The sequence below is a fragment of the Eptesicus fuscus genome, chromosome 9, assembly GCF_027574615.1.
Source record: "Eptesicus fuscus isolate TK198812 chromosome 9, DD_ASM_mEF_20220401, whole genome shotgun sequence".
NCBI classification, from domain to species: Eukaryota; Metazoa; Chordata; class Mammalia; order Chiroptera; family Vespertilionidae; genus Eptesicus; species Eptesicus fuscus.
In genome coordinates this window covers 45,050,786-45,071,219 of record NC_072481.1, presented here as the reverse complement: position 1 = coordinate 45,071,219, position 20,434 = coordinate 45,050,786, and the positions used below count along the sequence as shown (strand labels likewise).

The following is a 20,434-nucleotide window of genomic DNA, read 5'->3' as shown; positions in this document are numbered from 1 at the left end:
CCCAGCGGCTCAAGGTTCAGAGTGAAGATGGCTCTCTGGTCAGGCCACTGGCTTCCTTCCCCCACAGATCCGAAGGAAACTCGGCCTCATCAAAAGTTTTAACCATCCACCTCTCTGGGGACTCATGCCATGTCCTGTCAGCCAGTCTGTCTGCGGAGGCCTAGTGTGCCCCCCTGAGGGCACGGATTTCTCATCTCCCAGTGGAGCCTCTCCTAATCCAAACACTCAGGCGGATAGTAGCAGCTCAGCAAGTGCAGAAAGATGGAAACAGACAGTTTGAACCCTGAAGGGCACACTCATGTGGATAAATAAGAAGGAGAAATAAGAATGAGGCCCGCTTCCATCCCTCCTTTTTCATCCCAGCCGGCAAATACCCTTTTGATTTTACGCTGGAAGGTGTTTGTTTTCAGGACTTTTTCCTCCTCCATTTTTATGCGTGTCCCTTTCTTTTAGATTTTATAGGTACATGGAATATTTATGTGTCGGTGACCTTTGAAAGCAGCTTCAGAGATTGGCTGTTTACACTTAGGAATTTTCTTTAAGGTCTACAAAGCCCTTTGTGCTTTTTCCAGGAAAGGCACTCAATAAGAACCAAAACAAACAACTGCACAACTCAAATCTGATTGGAGCCAAATCTCTTAGGAGAGTAAGGAAAAAAAAGTTTGCATTTGTCTCTGCGGCTTCTTCCTCCCTCCCCGCCCGCCCCCCCCCCCCCTCCCCAACCCAGTCAAATCTGCTTGAGTCCTTGCTGCTTCCAGTCAGGTTCAGAATTGCTTGTGAGATGTTTATGGCTACATTGGAAGCCTTGTGTTGGAAAACATCTTGACACTGGGAGATTTTGCAAGGAACAATTTAAAAATGGTCCCAAAATGATGAAAACAATACTCATGTTGCCAAGTCTTTGGGAAAATTTATCCCAGGATATTTTATATTTGTCTCTATGACCATGGAGGATAGGGGACTATTTTTGCTCTGGCCAAATTCCACATGACAGACTCTACCATTGAGGCTTACAACGGTTATTCAGGCCTCTAAAGGATTTGTCACAACTGGGGTGATGCCTGTGGTTAGTGTTCAGCCAGAATTGACCAAATGGAATCCTATTTAGTTGTTTCCCTGGCCTCCCACTCCCTCTTCCCAGTATCATTTGTTCTGCAAAAACGTTTTCATGGGGTCAGGCAAGTGGAAGGGCTTTGCCTGGAGTTGGAAAGTCCTATATTCATATTTTGTTTCTTTTCATTATGAGCTCTTTGACCTTGGCAAGTTAATCAGTTTGAGTTTTGGTTACCCTGCTTGTACAAGAGTGATAATAATACCTATCTATAATAATAAAAGTATAATATGCTAATTAAACTGGACAGCTGAACGACCTTCTGGACGTCATTCCGGACATCCTTCCAGACCAAGCTGTGGTGACGGGGACCAAGGAAGAGGCGGTTAGGGGTGATCAGGTAGGCAGGCAGAGTGGTTAGGGGTGATCAGGCAGGCAGGCAGTGGAGCGGTTAGGAGCCAGTGGTCCTGGATTGCGAGAGGGATGTCTGACTGCCAGTTGGCCCAATCCTGCAGGTCGGACATCCTAAATTGGCAGTCGGACATCCCCCGAGAGGTCCTGGATTGTGAGAGGGTGCAGGCTGGGCTGATGGACCTCCCCCGTGCCCCCCCCCCCCATCCCCCGTGCACGAATTTCATGCACCGGGCCTCTAGTCTATAATAATAAAAGGGTAATAAGCTAATGAGATTGGACGTCTTCCGGAAGTCATTCTGGATGTCCTTCCTGATGAAGCTGGGGCTGGAGGGAAGCCAGCCTGTGTCCTACATGCCTGAGGGTGGCCCGAGGGAAGCCAGCCTGGATCCCAGGTGCCTGCCAGTGGCTGGAGGAGGGAAGCCCAGGTCCTCAGTGCTGGAGGGAAGCTGATGCCGGCAGCCTGGGTCCCAGGTGCCGGAGGGAAGCTGGTGCCAGCAGCCGGGGGGGAAGGAAGACCTACTCTTGCACAAATTTGCATGCATTGGGCCTCTAGTCTTCTATAATAGATGTGAGATAACAAGGGTAAAAGCTCCTGGTATAGTTTTGGACAATTCTATTAATCAACAAATAGTAACTTTTTCTATGCCACAAAGCTCTCTAAGATCTTTACGTGAAAGACTGCATAAAGCCAAAACACTGTGCCTGTTGGAGATCATGTGTTGCAAAAGCAACGTTCACTAAAAATGAAATTGAGTTGCAGATGGAGGCTGACTGACAAAATGGATAATTCCAAATGGAAATGACCTTCCCCCTGGCCCCTGCCATGGCAACGAGGAGCCCACCTCTCCAGGGTGGTGGCTGCACAGTGAATGCTGTAACCAGACTGGGTCTCTCTCCCACTCCAAGTTCTGGTGTCTCTAAGGCTCCTTAACATTTAATAACAGACGTGACAGGGAAAGATTCCCATAGAACTAAGACTATTGCCCTAGAAGTTTAAAGTCATGGTATATACAAGAGGTCAACTAGGTGATACTTCATGAATGTATAACAATATTAACCCCTGTATTTTCTTCTACTACCTTCACAAAGATTAAGTGGAAGGTTTCAAAACATGTACTAGAGGCCCAATGCACGAAATTTGTGCAAGAGTAGGCCTTCACACCCGTGGTGGCTGCTTCAATCCCTCCTTTGCAGCCATGGCAGCTGCCTCGATCCTGCGGCTGCAGCCCCGGCTTCATCCAGAAGGTTGTCCAGAACCACTGTTTGGTTGATTTGCATATTATTATTATTATTTAAATATATTTTATTGATTTTTTTACAGAGAGGAAGGGAGGGGGATAGAGAACTAGAAACATTGATGAGAGCGAAACATCGACCAACTGCCTCCTGCACACCCCCTACCGGGGATGTGCCTGCAACCAATGTACATGCCCTTGACCGGAATTGAACCTGGGACCTTTCAGTCCGCAGACCGACGCTCTATCCACTGAGCCAAACCGGTTTCGGCTACGCCTTTATTATTATAGATGATGTATGTAAGTCGGCTAGCAAGCAGGTAGGATGTCAAAGGAGATGAACCTCCATCACACCTGTCCCCCAAGCCACTTAGTGAACTCTGGTTCCAGGGTCTGTGTTTTTTGTGTTTCCCACCCCCACCCCCATGGTAAAAATTCACACTTAAGAGAACAGTGGTTTTGTTTGGGAAAGAACACTTAAAATGAATTTTTAGCATTAAAGAAACCTCAACACCTTACCAACACATATGACTGTACAATACAAACATACGTTAAGAGTCTTTAAGTTAAAAAATCCAATTGCAAAGCAAAATCAAATCAAATGAGGGTGGTGTGTCAGTCACAATTATGCTACTCCACTTACTGTGCAAAAGGGTTAGTTAAGTGAGTGTGAAGTGTGAAGACATTTTCTCCTAAAGCTTTGTTAAAAGTGACGTAGCTTCTGTTTATGAGGGTCCAGAAAATAATATGACCTCCAACCCACAGAGAAGATAAATATTTGCCAAACGAATGAATGAATGTTCCTTTGGAGTTGCACCGAGAAGAAAAGACAGGCTTCTGGATGCAGAATCTTAGATTATGTAAATGAAATCTCTTTGCCGAGGCCTGGGATTGTGGTGCTGGCTTTCCGGAGAGAAAGCCTCTTGTTGTATTTCAGCTCCAAGACATGGAGCATGTGCTCCTTGAAGGTAAGGGCCAGTGACCCTGGGTTCCCAGGACCTCAAGCAACCCAAGTGCTGAAAGATGTGGAGGAACAGCTGAAAGGAAGTGGACAGAAAGCTAAGGCGAGCTGTCATAAAACAACATTTGAAGATTTTAGGAAAGATAACGTTTCTCTTAAAATACACATAAACCAAAGAGAAAGGGACTTAGGTGAGGTGTAAAAAGGATATCTTTTATTGTTGTGACACATAAAATTTGCTATTAAAAAAAATTTTTGTTGTTGTTGTTAATCCTCACCTGAGGATATTTTCCATTGATTTTTAGAGAGAGTGGAAAGGAGGGGGAAAGACACAGAGAGAACAACAATTGGTTGCCTCCCATTGATGACCTGGGGCTGGGTACAGAGCCTGCAAGTGAGGTACATGCCCTTGACTGGAATCGAACCCATGACCCTTCAGTCCATGGGTCAACACTCTAGTCACTGAGAACCAGCTAGGGCATATTTTGATATTTTTTAAGTGTACAGTGTAGTGGTGATAGGTATGTGTACATTGTTGCGCAATAAAAAGGGTTGACAACGAAATTAGTGGATAATGTTGGCTCTCTCTCTCTGCCCTCTTCCCCTCGCCCCACTCTCTCCACCTCTCTACCTTTCTTCATCTCTTTCAGTTTGATTGGAAGAGTATGGACTTTCCTTCTTGGAGATTTTTAAAACAGCTGAGTCCTGAGGGGCTGGGAGAGATGGCCTCCCAAGGATTCCTTCTCTGCCAGACTTTGCGGGGAGGCAGCGATGTGGCCCAGCGCTGAAGTGGACACGCTGAGGAAAGTATGCTCAAGCTGCCTCGGATGGAGTCAGAGATGCATCGTTACCTGCAGACGAATCCCAGCACTTGTAAACCTGAGTCTGCGTCATTTGACTTCTAAACTGGGGAGGGTGGCACGTTTGCTTTAACACAAAACTGACACCATCGACGCCGCCGCGCTCTGCTCGTTTTACCTTGGGCTTATACGCGTTCAGCATTGACATCTCCACATTCTGCCCTCGGACGTGCTTCGGTTGCCTCTGCACAGGCGGCGACGAGGACTTCTGGTTGTTGCGGCAGACGCAAATGAAGAAGAAGAGCAAAGCGATGGCCAGGGGAATCGCCACGCTCGGCACCAGGATGTACAGGATCTCCATCTTGTTCTTTTCCTTGGAATCCTTCGAATCTGGGTGCAGAAATACAAATGTAAGAGAAGAACAAAAGTCATACAAGTTCCAATACCATGTATACTATTACCTTGCAGAGTTTAAAGGGACCTCCTATTCTTTTATACACACAAGTCCACGGTGAGGGGGAAAAAAAAGAACCGTTGCTTATTACAATTTGTTTCCATCAAACCTTCAACATAATTTATTGAAGTTTAAAAGTTTAAAGTTCAAACGTTTAAAAATTGCAGAGGGAAACGATAAAGACTTCGCATGTGTGTGGGTCCCCCTCTGAGGCCGCCTCTCCTTAGCCTCAGACCCGCTTTCCTCTCACACCCTAAAAGTTAAACGCCAGGTGGATGGACTGTCTACATACATGAGCATTAATGTGGACCACAAGGCTCTTCTTCCATTGGCCGCCAGCCCAGATCAAACCCCGCGACCTACTGTTCCAGAAAGCATGTCCTTGTCGGGGCTTGTGTGGACACACAGGGCCAGTCCTGTGTCTTCCCGAGTCAACATCACCAAAGAATCCTGGCCCAGTGTCCACAAATCCAGTGGCCTGAGAATATGGGGACCCGAAGTCAGGGCCAGCTCAGTCTCTGATGAGCTGTGTGACCTTGAATGAATCACTCACCCCTCCGGGCTTTCCTTGTCCTCACGCACCAAGTTAAGTATGCGTTTTGGATGGTGTCTATAATGCCCTCCCGCGCGGCACCATTTGTAGAACTGGATACTTTTTTGAAACCCAAGAATTCTTCCTAAATGGTTTCATATGAACTCAATAATTATGAGTGCTAACACTTTGAAGGGTATTTTTGAAATCTTATACACCCACTGCACCTACTGCGGCTTGGAAAAGAACGTAATACATAGAGAAGGACCTGAGGCATACATTTCTTTTTATCGGGTTGAGCCTGGCCTTTAAAACTAAGTACTTTAAAAACAACAACAACAACAACACAACAACAAAGTACTTTGAGTATATATTATCATTAACTAATTATTTGACTGATAAAACAAACAAGAATTATGGGACAGCTTTTATAGGGGTTGCATAATACATGCCCTGATCACCAATAACCTCATCAACTATCTTGCTTTAAGAAAATCCCAAGTGTGGCAATAAAGATTGACACAAAATTCAGAGATGACTATTTACTTAACAAAAGGATTAACCATGCATCCATTCACGCATCCTCCCACTTGTTCAGTACGTCAATAAACCAAAGCGACTACTGACAAGCACTCTTCTAGGGTCTGGGAATACAAAATTCGACATGTCCTTTGCCCTCAAGGAACTCATGGGCTAGTAAGGAAAACAGAGAAAAGATAAATACAATATGTTGTTGGAAATGCTATAAGGGAAGCATCAATACAGTGGTGAAGAGACCCCCAAAGTCCCTGTAACTAGTGAGCTTCCCTCGTACATATAAATGGGAGTATACTTGCACGTACCTTCTTTGGGAACCCGTGGTTCAGTGAGATAGAGCACTAATCACATCGTTTTCTCTCCACATAAACAGACCCAAGTCAAGAAGTTAAGAAGGGGTGCCCAAATCTGGGTGATGGGACTGTGCTCTATGGGTTAACCCTCAGAGGGGCTTGGGGAGGGGGTAAAAATCTGTTTAAAACTAAGTCTTAATATTTATCGAGTATCTTCTACTGGCACAAAATCATGTTAGCTACTGTTATGAACAGGGGCCAGGTACTGTTGTAAGCACTTTTCATTAACTCATTCATTTTACCCTCACAACCAATCCCAGGAGGCAGGTGCCATCCTTATCTCCATTCTTACAGGCGAGGAAGCTGAAGGGCAGAGTGGTTCAGTAACTTGCCCAAGGACATGCAGCTAGTAATTCAAAAGCTGGGACGCCCCTCCTGTGGCGTTGCGTCACAGCTCCTGCTCTAGCCACCACACCACACTGCCAATAATTTGAGAATGGCTGCTGTTGTGCAGCTGTTTTCTCATGGTAGGGTTTCTTGCTTCGCGGAAGTAGGAAGGACGAGGGAGGCCTGAAATGTGTGGAATAGCACTGAAGCTTTGCCAGACATGCTACTTTAGAACTCCCCACTGTATACACTGTGGCAGGTAAACAGATAACCCAGGCATCTCTGGGAGGCTATTCTAATCATTCTAGCCATTAGGAACTGGTCTCTTTTGTAACAAGTGTGTCTGCATGTGGGTGGGTGGGTAGATAGAAAAAAAAATCACATGGAAGAGTGTCTACCGCAGGTGCCCCAGATAGACAGACAGACAGACAGATAGATAGACAGATCTCGATCATCTATCCAGCTATCCATCTATCCTCTTTAGAAACAGTGTAGCAGAATAAAGGACGTGCATGTTTTAGAGTCAGAAACTCTGCAGACTGCCTTTGTCGTTATCTACGTAACCTCCGCAAGGCACTGAGCCTCTCTGAGCAAACCCATCTGTAAAATGGCAATGTTAATACCTATTGCATAGCATTGATATGAACAATAACTGAAGTAACATTGAAAGTATCTATTCTGTACCTGTTACAAGTCAATCCCTCAATACTTATCCCTTGACGCTTAGAGTAGGGAAGGATGCAGGGATAAAAGCTTTGGGCTGGGAATTTTAAATAACCGTAAGCAAGAAACAACCTCTCTGACCTCCATCTCCTCATTTGTTCAGTCTTATTTGGTTCACGTGAGAGATAATGTTCACGAAAGAACCCCGGAAGACTGAAAACTGCCACGCAGTTGTGGGATGCTATGATTATTAAACACTTTCATATTTGTCAGTACCACAAAGGGAGAAATCCCTCTTGTTTTTCTTGGATTTTCAGTGAAATCATTATGAGGGTAACGATTACAAAAGAAATGAAGCTGACTTAGTCCTAACGTAACGCTAGTCATTTTTTCTGGCCCGGAGTTTTCGCAACAAGGGAAGCAGGGCTCTCACCTGTCTGGCAAACAAAGGAGTCTATTCTGTACATTCCGTATCAGATGATTCTCAGAGCGCCTCTGACTGTAAATGAGAGGTCTGGGACAAATCCCCCTGTAGGTCTGCCGCAGAACAGACTTCAAGAAGCTAAATTCTTTGAACACAGTCAAACTTGGCTCCTTCAGGCTCATGGAGGATATGCAAGCGAGCACAAGGTCTTCTTGCCAAGTGAAATAATCGAGCAGAACAATACGTGGTCGAGTTGGAAGTGACAGAAAGCAGCTTCAGGCCTATTGTAAGTCTACCATACAACAGGCTCACTTTCCCACACAGCTCTCTGCATTTGGCCAGAAGGAGAGTCGGTGTCTGGCTCAGAGAAAAATGTATAGAAAAACATTCCTCAGAACAACTAATGTTACTCATGGAAAGTTAGAAAACACACATTTGCCCAACCTCTTTTAAATGTCCTAGCATTTTTATTCGTCATTTTAACCCAGGGCTTGGTGTTATCTTGATTTTACACATAGAGAAATGGAGGCCGAGAAAGAACAGATAATTTGACAAAGCTAGAAAGAGTTCAAGTCTGGGTTGGAATGCAAGCCTGTCTGCCATCAATACTTCCATGCTTTATAAATTATATTACTAATAAAAGTTAACATGCTATAGGAAATTGTTTTTTATCGTCTCCTTAAGAGTCCAAGGCTCCCTCTCAATGAGGGCTAGGATCCAGCAGAGATCATACATTAAAAAGAATCACATTAGAACAATAGACATTATTCTTACTATGCACTTTAAAGGGTAATGGACACCTCCAGTGCATTGCAAAGGAAATCAGAATGGTGAAGATTTTTAATACTTTGGAATAACTGCTTAAAAGCAAAATGCACATATTAGTTACATCAAGTTAATCCCTGGGATTTTTGGAACCAACAATTTAGTCTGGATCACATGATTAATTTCCTTTTAAAAATCAATTTGGTATCACAGTTTACATCTGACATTCCTCTTTTATTTTTACAATGATATTCAATACTTTGATTAGTAATTAAATAAAATAGAGAAAATACTCCTTTCTTATCCTAGGCTAAAACAAGGTAGACATGATTTCTCATTCAAGAAGTACTTCTATAAAATGAAACCTCATCTGGGATATTACTTTTGAGTTAAAACAACAAAGTGCTCAGATTTGCAGCATGGCAAAGGTAGGAAGAAATCTTACAGAAACTCAGAATTCAAAGGAAATTAAATAAGTTAAATTATGATCTTGTTTTGAAAAAAAATTAAAACCATAAAAAGTGAATAGAAATTGCTACCATTTATTAGTTGGAAACTATAAAATACGTTGGTTATTATCAGATAGGGGCCCGCATTATTGATATTTAAGCAGGTCCCTGGAAGCCAAATGGAAAACCATGGTATTTGGGCCTTCAGTAGGATGCTGGGCCCAGCCATTTGTACTCTTGATTTAATGATGGAAATATTAAGTAGGTGATCTACTGCCTTATGCATTCTCAAACGAATTCTTAAAATGGGACTCTGATAGGCCATACACAGTGATTAAATTTTTTCTCTGCAGAAAATGTATTAATCACAATAACTAGGAGGACAATAACGCATTTGTGAATATTGAGAAAAATCTCAGTAACTGGAGTCTACCTGAGTTCACTAGAAGTTTCTAAAATTCCCAGGGCCTCAGTTTTCTCCTCTATAAAAGGAAAGAGTTGGGCTAATCTTTTCTTTTTAATTTAAAAACTTTAAATTATGGTAAAAGCACATAATAAAACTTATCATCTTAACTATTTTGAAGTAAACAGTGGTGTTAAGTATATTCACATTGTTGTACAACAAATTTCCAGAACTTTTTCATCCTGAAAACAGAATTTCTATACTCATTGAACAACTCCTCATTTCCCCTCCCCCCCAGGCCCTGGCAATTATTATTCTACTTTCTGTTTTTATAAATTTGACTACTTTATATATTTATATATATATAAGCCAAGCGACGGGAACGCCAGAACAACTGGAATGACTGGTTGCTTTGACACGCACTGTGGCCCCGATTGGCCCCCTTGACCCTAATCGGGGACGGGGCTGTCTGGCCAACCTCCCACGTCCCCTCCCCCCGGCTGGCCAGGCCCTGATTGGCCCCAATCGGGGCGGGCTGGTCGGACCCCACTGGTGCATGAATTTGTGCACTGGGCCTCTAGTTTTATATAAATGAAATCACATGGTATTTGTTTATGATGGGCTTTTTTTTTTTTTACTCAGTATGATGTCCTCAAGATTTATCCATGTTGTTGCATGTGACAAGATTTTCTTCTCTTATAAGGTTGAATAATATACCATGGTTTCTTTTATTTTTAAAGATTTAAAAAATTTGATTTTTAGAGAAAGAGCAAGGGAGAGGGAAAGATAGGGGGAGACATCTATGTGAGAGCAAAACATCCATCAGCAGCCTACTGCAAGCTCCCTACCAGGGACTGAGCTGCATTCTGGGCATGTGTCTTGACTGGGAATTGAACTGGCAACCTTTTGGTGCACGGGACGACACTCAACCTACAGAGCAACACCAGCCAGGGCTACACCATATTTTCTTTATCTATTCATTTACTGATGACATTTGGCTTGCTTCCACCTCTGAGCTATTGTGAATAATGTTGCAATGAACAGGGTTCATTCTCAAATATCTCTTTGAGATTCCGCTTCCAGTTCTTTTGAATACATACCCAGAAGCAATATTGCTGGATGAATGGTAGTTCTATTTTTAATTTTTTGAGGAACATCCATATTGTTTTCTATAATGGCTACCACATTTTGCCTTCCCACCAACAGTACAAAATAGTTCTAATTTCTCTACATCTTCACTAACACTTGCTATTTTCCCCTTTCCCCCCTTATAGTGGCCATTCAAATGGATGTGAGGTGATATTCTCATTGTAGTTTTGATTTGCATTTCTTTAATGACTAGTGGTATTGAACATCTCATGCTCATTGACATTTGTTTATCTTCTTTGAAGAAATGCCTATATAAGTCCTTTTCCCACTTTTTTAAGCAAGGTAATCTTTAAGGGCCAAAATTCAATAGGTTTTATAAAATTAATTTTTTTTTTCACTTTTGATAGTATTATTTTAGAATGGTAGACCAACCACATTTAAATGTTAGCAAAACATTTGATCAAGTGTTTATCCTTATGGACAAAAAATGGTGGCTAGACAATATGAGATGGGTTTGTAATTCGCCACACGCCTGTACTCTAATAGTTTTAATCAGCAAATCACATCAAATTGTAGTGGGCTTGAAGAAATATGTCTGTCTAACATTATCCTCAAGTACTAGATGATGACATGTTTCAAACTTGAAAATGGCCTGAATCTAGGAAAGATACCTAACTGACTATAAAAAAAAAAAAGTTTTTAGAGGATCAACAGGCTAAAATAATGACCTAAAACAAACAGTTGAAATTTTGCAAATAAATATAACTTTCAGTTATGTTAAAGACCTTGTCTAGAGAAGTCCATGATTAAGCAAATGTACGAAATAATTTTTGATATAACCAAATCAAAGCAAAACAACAACAAAAACCCCAATACGTTTTAGTAAAGACTTGAAGGCTCAGTTGGATCCAGCAACATCGTGATGAAACTGCTCAAAAAAACTTCTCATATATGGCACCTGTAGCAACAAAATACCCTTCACTGGCAATACTAAGTCACAACCAAGAACATCATGGTCCTCTTCTACCTGTTCTAGTAAAAATACAGCAACACATGTCTTCTACTCTACCAGTTATATTTTTAAGAAGGTCTTTAAAGAAGCAAGAAATATCCAGAGACGGAGGAGGATGGGTAAGAAAAGATTGGAGGAACTACATGGCTCTTAGATTTAAAAAAAATCAAATGAAGGATATGTAGATGTCTTCAAACTTGGATAAGGAATGACAACAAAGGTTATCAGCTACTAGTACATACTGGTAGACTTGTTCCTTAATAGTTGTTGTTTTTAAAATAGTGACTAACTTTTATTTTAATTGGGAGATTTTCATATACAAATTTTGGTTTCTAGCTTACAAAGTTCAGTTTTGAGCAGTGGGAATCCCACAACCACTTTGAGGTGGAGATGTCGCTGTCTGTGGAGGTCTCTGGCAATGTTCAAACGGAGGCTGGATGTTTTCTATGGTTTCTCCCCAAGATTCTCTGATTTTATAAACTGAGTTGACAGCACCATGTTTAGGCCCCTGCAAAACTTTGACTCTCTTATAAAACAACTGATTTAAAGCTAGTGATGAATGTTTTTCCTCAGTGTCCTGAGCCTACCAGCTCCAGTTTCAGTCTTTGTCTGCCCAGCTCTATGCTGTGGTTGACCTCAATGTGTGCAACGGTATTAATGGACCCCCTTGTCATCTGGCTTCCGGCTAGGTTCAGCCAATGGGAGGCATTGGCAGTATAAAAAGAACAGCCCAGGGCAAGAAGAAAGTACAGTTGATGTGTTTATTTCCATGACTCCCTCCTTGCTGGGTTGTAGAGGGTTACCTTCATCCCTCTACCTGAGGTCCCAGCACGTCCTGGACAGCCCTCTCTCTTTAGCTTCAATGATGGAGTAAGGCAACTGGTCCTCCCCTTGACTTCCCAGGCTTAGGATGGTAATGCCTCGCACTCCTGCTTGCCCGGGTTCTGCACGTTTGTTATTGGCTTTCCCTAATTCTGCCACCATTATAAATAGTCTCTTTATAGAAGTCTCCATTTGTGCCTTTCGCTTCCTGCCAGAAACTGGACTGATACAAAGCCAATAACAACAGTCCTTGTGGTGTTGTATCAGAATTCTGTCACCATAAAACGTAACATACAAAATTCCATAATGGCCAACGGGAAGTGACTAGAAATACAGGCTTTCAAGAGTTGGCTTTTTTAGCTCTTAGAGTATATTTGCACATACTGTGAGATTTAAGCAGCCTAGAAAACAGCAAAGTTGACTAAATTTTGTTTTCTTGTCTGAATTTTTTAAAAAAATTCTTTCTGGCTTGATGCATTGATGTTTTTGTTCCCTCTATATTTATAAACAAAACACTCTCTTTTTAGTGTTTCTAAACATAAAATCTACTTGGTTTGAAATCAAATGGTTGGAAAACTTTTTTTTAAAGTTTGGAAAATTTTGACTTTTATTTCAATCATGTTTTTGATTCAAAGATTCATTGAAGAAGCTTTCAATCAATGGATCAGTTTGATTTTGTAATTAGCACACGGTCCCTAATGTTTCAGTGCTGTTTTGAGGACCCAATGGTCAAAGTGGATTTTGTCCTGGAATGGTGTCCTAATAGATTTCATGACATGTGTTGGCTTTAGGTCTATTTTTTTTTTCTAACAGATTTAAGATTTCTATCTAATGTTGAAAAACTGCACAAATTTGTGTGAAACAAAACCTCGAAAAATGAAAACTGTAAATTAATCCTAGTATGTTATGATAGAGGAGGGAAAATTTTGATGCCATCATTTCTTCATGCTGATGTTGGACTTAGCTTGGTTGAAATGCATTTCTGCACTGCAATTTTAAGCTTCAATAAAAGTTTGTTTAATTGATTGTCTGGTGATATTAAAAAAAAAAAGATTTCTGTCCCCAAAAGGTTAAGAAGGGTTAAGATGACAGGGAGCTCTTCCTATTGACCTGGTGGTTGACCCAAAGAGCTGAGAGCATCTAAAACCTCACTGCTTGAGTGGCTGACACACAGGGTCAAGACTCAATGTATATGGGGGACAGTGAAAAACACTTTTATGGTTATTTTACGGTTAAAATTATTTTATGGTTAAAAGTGTTTAGGGAACATGACTTAGTTACAAGGTTTGGATAACTATTGTTCTTTACTTTGTTGAAAATGTATAAAGACCAGAGACCAAAGTACATCTTGAAATTCTCTGCAGTATAAAAATAACTCTTCCGGAAAGCTTCAAACTATACAAAGCAGTGCTCTATTCCTTCCTCCTTTCCCCCTCCCCGCCATCCAGTTCACTGTAATGTTCAATTTTGGTTTGAAGAAATGGCTGAAAGACAAATTGCCTTACAACAGGTCTTCTATGAAATATGGGAGAAGGCTGCTGACAGAGCGAGTTAAAAACTGCAGTGTTCGCAATCTGGAAAACATCTGCCTTGCCCCGGACTGTAAACCACCGCGTTGTAGAAAATGGTTTGTGACAAAGCAGAACCCAGGGCGGGTACTTGTAGGTTACGGGACAAGTCAGGGCTATTCAGGCACAGAACTGGGCAACATGCCCTTTGGCAAATGGCTGCAAGGCAAGGACTTAAAAGGAAACACAAAAGCAACGTGCCAGGTATGAAAACTCCAAATGGAGCCAAATGGTTCACTACTTTTCTTATCAATGGGTGCACTTCAGTGGAGCTGGTTTAGGAGTAAACACCATACTGTTGCTTGGAAATTCTGGTTGTTTGCTGGAGGAAGAAAGCTTTACTTAGAGGTGAATCAGATGCGCTAGCCTGGAAACATGGTCTCAAGACTTGACCTAGAGTAAAATAAAGGACCAAGGTTTGAAAATAAGAACACCAATCCAATAGAGGCTCTGTCTCCCCACCCAGTTCAAGAACAAAACAAGGAATTTCAATTAGTGGGAGAGAGAGAAGGAACGTAAGTCACGTGGTAGAATACAGCCAAAATAAAATTGCCAGGTTACTGCAAAAGGAGCTCTTGGGGAAATAGACATTTTCCACAGCTTCGTCCCCAGAGCTGCGTAGAAAAGCAATGATAAGGGCGACAGTGAAACTGTGAACCTGGGAGGCGTGCCTAGGTGCCAGTTGGAAAGAACATAGCAAATGTTTCTTTTTCGACTTACTTTCCACCCAACCCACAGTATTTGGCTTGGAAGGTGGCCACAGTGACTAGAGGTGAAAGTGTAGTGAATGAAGGTTTGCAGGCAGGATCTCAGGGAAGATGGCCAACTCTGAGGACTGGGGACCTGGGCTGCCGGGAAGGGAGGAGGGCTGGGACTTAACGGGAACAGGGCAAGCACGTGAGGCCGGGGTGAAGCTGCTGAGGGGTGGGGGTGAGGCGGGGGCTGAGACTATGTAGAGCACCTGGGGTCTTTCAGAGTAGATGTCTTTGTGGATGGAGTTCCATTCCTGCACCTGAAGAGCTGCAAAGAGTATCAATGGATAACTTCTCAAAGACCTAGAAAGTGCATAATGACCAAAGAAAAGAAGAAAACAATAAAGGAATGTTTATTCCTGTACATAATCGAGATTTAAGTACTTGTGGCATGGTGGACAGAGGACTAGACCTGGTGTCCTATGGACCTGGTTTGAATCTTGGCTTTAGTAGAAACAACATTGCCTCAGCTTCTCCATCAGTAAAATGGAGATGATTCCTTTATTCTGTGGTCAGGAGGATCAATTAATTCAACATATTTTATTGAGCACTAATTAATTCATAGGCCAGATGCTGGTAGAAAGAACTTCCAACAACCAGCAGCCATCATTAAAATGCAAAGCACATAACAACAGCACATGTAAATGTTGGGAACCATACAACAATGCTTAATGTGATTCACATTTCTTTCATCTGCTGCTTCCACTAGATTGTAAGCTACACGAGCGCATGGTCTGATCTAGCATGTTCACAAAGTCAGACACACAGTAGGAGCTCAACACATACTGGTTTCAATGAGTGACTGACTGAATACATACTTAACTATCCAATTGTTAGATGCCTGGGACAGGAAAGAAAAGATTGGAAGGCTGAGAGGTCAGGTCTTGCCCAAACTACCTTCTGTTCTTCCACTTTCTCCAAGCACTGCCTGGGCACATGCACACAGTCCTAGCCAAGCCAATTCCCAGAATCCACAGCAGCTATATTTGGTTGTGTTTAATTTTATGTTCTGTCTTAGAGTGAAAGTTCATGGGTAAAACATTCTGTGGCTGACTATTCTCTAGTGCTTTTATTCTAGAACGTACCACAATGCTCACATTCAGCATTTAATTAGGCCTATACCTCTTTTAGCCTTACTAAGTTGAAACAAAAACAAAAGTTATCAGTGGGAAAATGAGAAACCCCATGGAGATTTTGAAATCTCCTTAACTTTGACTTAACTAACGAACACAGGAACATCTAATGAGACTCCATCCCATTTGGGAGGGAAGTGGAAAAGGACTCATTTCAAATCTGCCTCACATGCTTATAACTCATTGTAAGATGAAAAATTGTTCTCAGCATCTATCTATCTATCATCTATCTATCTATCTATCTATCTATCTATCTATCTATCTATCTACACATATAAACCATAGAGTTTAAAAGATTGGCTATAGGCTTGAGTCCTGGATCCATTTCTTATTAACTTTGTGGCCGTGGACAAGTTACTTAACTTCTCTAAGTCTCAGTTTTATTTTCTTGGGTAAAATAAAACACAACTCATAGGGTTACAGGACTACTATACATAAGATCATGCATAAAAAACTCCTAGCACTGTCTTTGGCTCATTGTAAGCTCTTAATAAATGATAATTGATGTTTAATATTATTGTTATTCTATACTTTAAATTATATAATTTATGCAATAAATATAAAATACTATATTCTATAGTGTAAATTATATACTTCCTATCCAGCCTCAGGGTTCCTCAACCTTGGCCATTGTTGACATTTGGGCTGGAAAATTCTGGGGTTGTTCTGTGCATCCGGGGATGTTTAGCAGCATCCTTGGCCTCTGTCCAATAGATGGCAACCCCACCCAGTTGTGACAATCAGAATATCTCCAGACATTGCCAAATGGCCCCTGGCAGGCAAACTCCCCTGTTTGAGAATCACTGGTATAGAAGAAAGAGCAGTGTGTGGCCCTAGAGATAGGAGGCCTAGTTTCCATGAGTTAATTTGTGATCATGGGTCAGTCCTACCACTTCCTGGGACTTTGGTTTTCCTGTATAGAAAACAGGGCAGACAATCCCTACTTTATCTTTCATGATGTTTGTAATGACGAAATAAGAAAAAAAAAAATTCAAATGCTCTAAATAAGTGTTATACAGTAGGACTGTCTTATGATTATTTTTTCAGAGGTTGGTGACTGAGGGACAACAATTACAACAAGCCTTCTTGGAACAGCCGGCGCTGACCTGCTTGCCTCTTTAATTCTCATCCTGGGGGCCATGGCCTCCCTGTTCCTTTAATGGATGTATCTGTGGCTTGGCCTGAAGAATTCTAGAGGAACTGTTTTCTTTCAAAATGAAATAAAAATGTTCTTTTTTTAAAAAATTATTTTTGTAAGTGGTGAAAACTGCTTTGTCATCTCCAGATTTAACTTTCATCTAAATTTATCTCTCAGATGACTAGAATTAACGAGTCCTCTGGATTTTAACTGTGTTCTCTGCAGATTGATACTGAGAAAGAAATATTCTGAAGGTTTCCAATATCACTGCACTGATTAATACTTTAATAATACACTGAGTAATACTGTGATACATTTCTTTATCAGCAAGGGACCATTTTTCTTATGTCATATCATATTACGGGAATCGGTATACTGGAATCCAGAGGTTGAGCCTATTGTCTTTTCTTTATTCCTGAAAAATCTTTCAATGGGAGATAGTAGAGTGTCTGGGAAAAGAGCATAAGCTTTGAGTTTGGTTAGAGCTTATGTGGACAGATAATGGTTCAAAGTCCAACCCCATCAGTTGTGTGATTTAGACAACTCCTTTAGCCCTTCGGAACCTCAGTGGAATATGGTAATAAACCCACTGCCCAGTATGGTTCTGAGTTTTAAATGGAGATGAATATATAAAGCAAGGAGCATCCCATATGCACATGGTAGGTGTTTTGTAGATGCATGTGATCTTTCTCTCTCTGTCCACATTCTGAAAGACTGTTCAAGGATTTCTTTCATCCCTCAGAGCATGTGTTTGGTCTGACTGCTTCAGGAAGGCCGTTGAAATGAAAACCAATACTTCTTCAGTATACTTTAGAGTCTTGACTTAAACTAATGGTATTAAAGCTTGAATCACATCATCAACAAATCTTCCAGTTTATGAGCAAATCCCCTCCATATTTCTGATGGATATTAGTTTGAAATTAAGGGTCTGAAGTCACCTAAAGCACAACTGCATTCACCCAGAGTGGAGTGAACAATGTGTTTCTTCTGTAAAATAATTCATCGTTTCTCCTTAAGGACAAACATCAGCATCCTGAGGCAGCACAGTCCGAGTGGCAAGAAGATGAGCGTGGAGTCAGACAGACCTGCCATTAACTAGCTGGGTGATTTTGAGGCTCTCTGAGCCTCCGTTTCTTCAGCAGCAAGGCTGAGGGTGAGTAGAAATAAAGCCTATGAAAGCCCCAAGCACCATGCCTGGCAGGGGGGGGGGGTGCTCAGTAAGTGCTGCCTTTATCCTTGTCCCTCTTGCAGATCTTCATACCTTACCTAGTTTAGGAGAAGGGATGGGGTAACTAAGTAATCATTATCAGCGTATATTTTATTATTATTATTCCTTTCCTATTCATGTTGAATATAGCATGCAGGGTAAGTCATAAATTATTAAGTGGAAACCAACTTAAAAATACAGGATCATTTGCTTTGAAGTTTCCAGTGGTGGCTCCGGAAGAGTTAACTTCATAATTTGTTCTTCATGCTGCATGTGAAGGCATTTTAAAGCCCAGCGAGACAAAAGGAGTCTGGTCACCTCTTTTTCAAAGTTGGCATGTTTAACCATCCATAAAACCATTTTGCAGGAGACAATACGGTAACAAGTAACATGTAAGAACGAAACTGTAGAGTCAGAGTGTCCCAAATTTTCATCACTAAGGGTTCTTGTTTATATTTGTATTGCTTTCTCTTCTGGACCTCCTTAGTGTGTTTTAGCTTCCTCTTCTTTGTTCCATAACGTTTGTGCTAGCTTCCATTGTATCATACACATCGCATTGTGATTGTGATGGGAATCACATTCTATTCCTCTTTCAACCCCCCTGCTCCACAGTGGGCTCTCCAACAGTATTTGGCAAACTGAGAGCAAGCATCCCTATGTACACAGACTGTTTACGACTCATCCTAGATTCCTTTATATAGGTAATCTTGATTAAACATTTGCTATCTTCCGGACATTTTAGGGTTTTTCAGTTAACAACTCATTTATGTTCACAATCAGCCCTCAGTGTAGGTCATCATCATCTCCGTTTTACGGCTGTTCCTCCCCGGCAGTGACATCCTGAATGCCCCCCCCTCACCCCGCCCCCGGCTGCCTCCCCGAGGCCTGGGAAGCCCCACCAACATTCTCCATGAGAACCAGGGTCAGGAAGATGAATCAGTCCCAAAGGAGCACCAAACTCCAGGCTCCATCAGCATCTTCATTCTCTTCCTCCCACCCTCCAAGCATTTGTTTGAAAAAGGAACAAAGTGATTCAGGAATCCCATTTTCTTTCTAGACTTCAGCAGTATATGCACCAATTGCCCTAAATGACTAAGTAATCTTACCTTATAATAGACAAATATGCAAATTGACCGCACCTTCGCTACGCCCAAGCCACGCCCACCAACCACACCCACCAGGAAACCGTTGCAGGGACGTTGGGGTGTGGCGGAGCCCAAGGCCTGGAAAGCTGCCCGAGGCTTTCCAGGCCTTGGGCACCAGCGGGGAGCCTGCGCCGATTGCAGGAAACCACTGGGGGTCGGCTCCTGCGATCGGTAGCAGGGACGCTGGGTGAGGCCGAGCCCAAGGCCACCGCCCGGGGCCAAGCCCCGACCCTGAAAGAAGGCAGAAGGCGGTGGCCACAGCCAAGGCCTGGGTCCCCGGTGCAGGCAGCCAGGTGAATGAAGGTCTATTGCACGAATCTTCATGCAAACGGGCTACTAGTAGCTCTATATAGATTGCTCTGACCTTGTAGGTATTCTCAAGGGCACAGGGAAAGCAGTTCTCTTTCTGCTTCCAATACACCTGTTGTGCTACAAGGTGCACTCGGACATGGGAAATGTCTTTGTACGTGAGTGATTGTGCTAAGCTGCGTCCTCTGTGCCTCTGAGGAGACGGTGCCTGTTACACCCACTAACACAGTGGCTGCAGGAGTACAAGTTCACTCCCAGTTTGGTACCTAACAGGCATTTTATGGAGAAACAACAGGTTTATCTATCCTAGAAACATAGGTTGAGATCACACAAACACCACGAATCTCCCTTGCTGCTCATAGGACGCTCCTAAGGAAAGGGGATGGGCCGGGGCTCTGCTAAAGCTGGCTGGACCACAATAAAGGCAATGGCACGCTATTTACCACATGCTGGGATGTCACACAGGTCAGACTTGAAGTTTTCATCCAAGGTGAAGCACCAGGGAGCTTCCTTCTGGTTCCCCGGGTTGCGGCAGTAGGAATGCCCTCCGTTCAGCTCCGGGAAGCGGAGGGCGGTGAAGGTGTGGGTGTGGGGGTACTGGGAGTTCCACGGCTGGCACTGGCGCCCGGACTTGGTGACACTGACGGTCCCCCGGTAGTCCACGCCCGTGCTGTTATAGCACTTGTGATCTGAAAAACACGAAGGGAACGCCCACACTGTGAGGGAGAAACAGAGGAGGTGCGGAGCTCCCCGCCAGCAGTTTCTGCATTAACCTCAAGGCCAAGGCCCCCCTGCTGGTCAGGGGCCATGTGGGTGGCTTCCCGGCATGCTGGGCTGGGACACAGCTACATTCCTGGGAGGATTTAAAGCTTATGCTTCGGGAATAAAACC

General features: G+C 42.6%; 1 protein-coding gene across 2 annotated transcripts in view; it reads right to left on the bottom strand.

The window, feature by feature from the left end:
• Positions 1-20,434, bottom strand: part of ROR1 (receptor tyrosine kinase like orphan receptor 1) — a 386,540-nt gene that overhangs the window by 16,995 nt on the left and 349,111 nt on the right. For both annotated transcript variants that reach the window (XM_054720853.1, XM_028142355.2), the window contains 2 exons: positions 19,987-20,232; positions 4,640-4,851 (listed from right to left, as the gene is read on the bottom strand). In XM_054720853.1, coding sequence (XP_054576828.1) covers positions 4,640-4,851; positions 19,987-20,232 — 458 coding nt within the window. The remainder of the gene's footprint in view (positions 1-4,639; positions 4,852-19,986; positions 20,233-20,434) is intronic.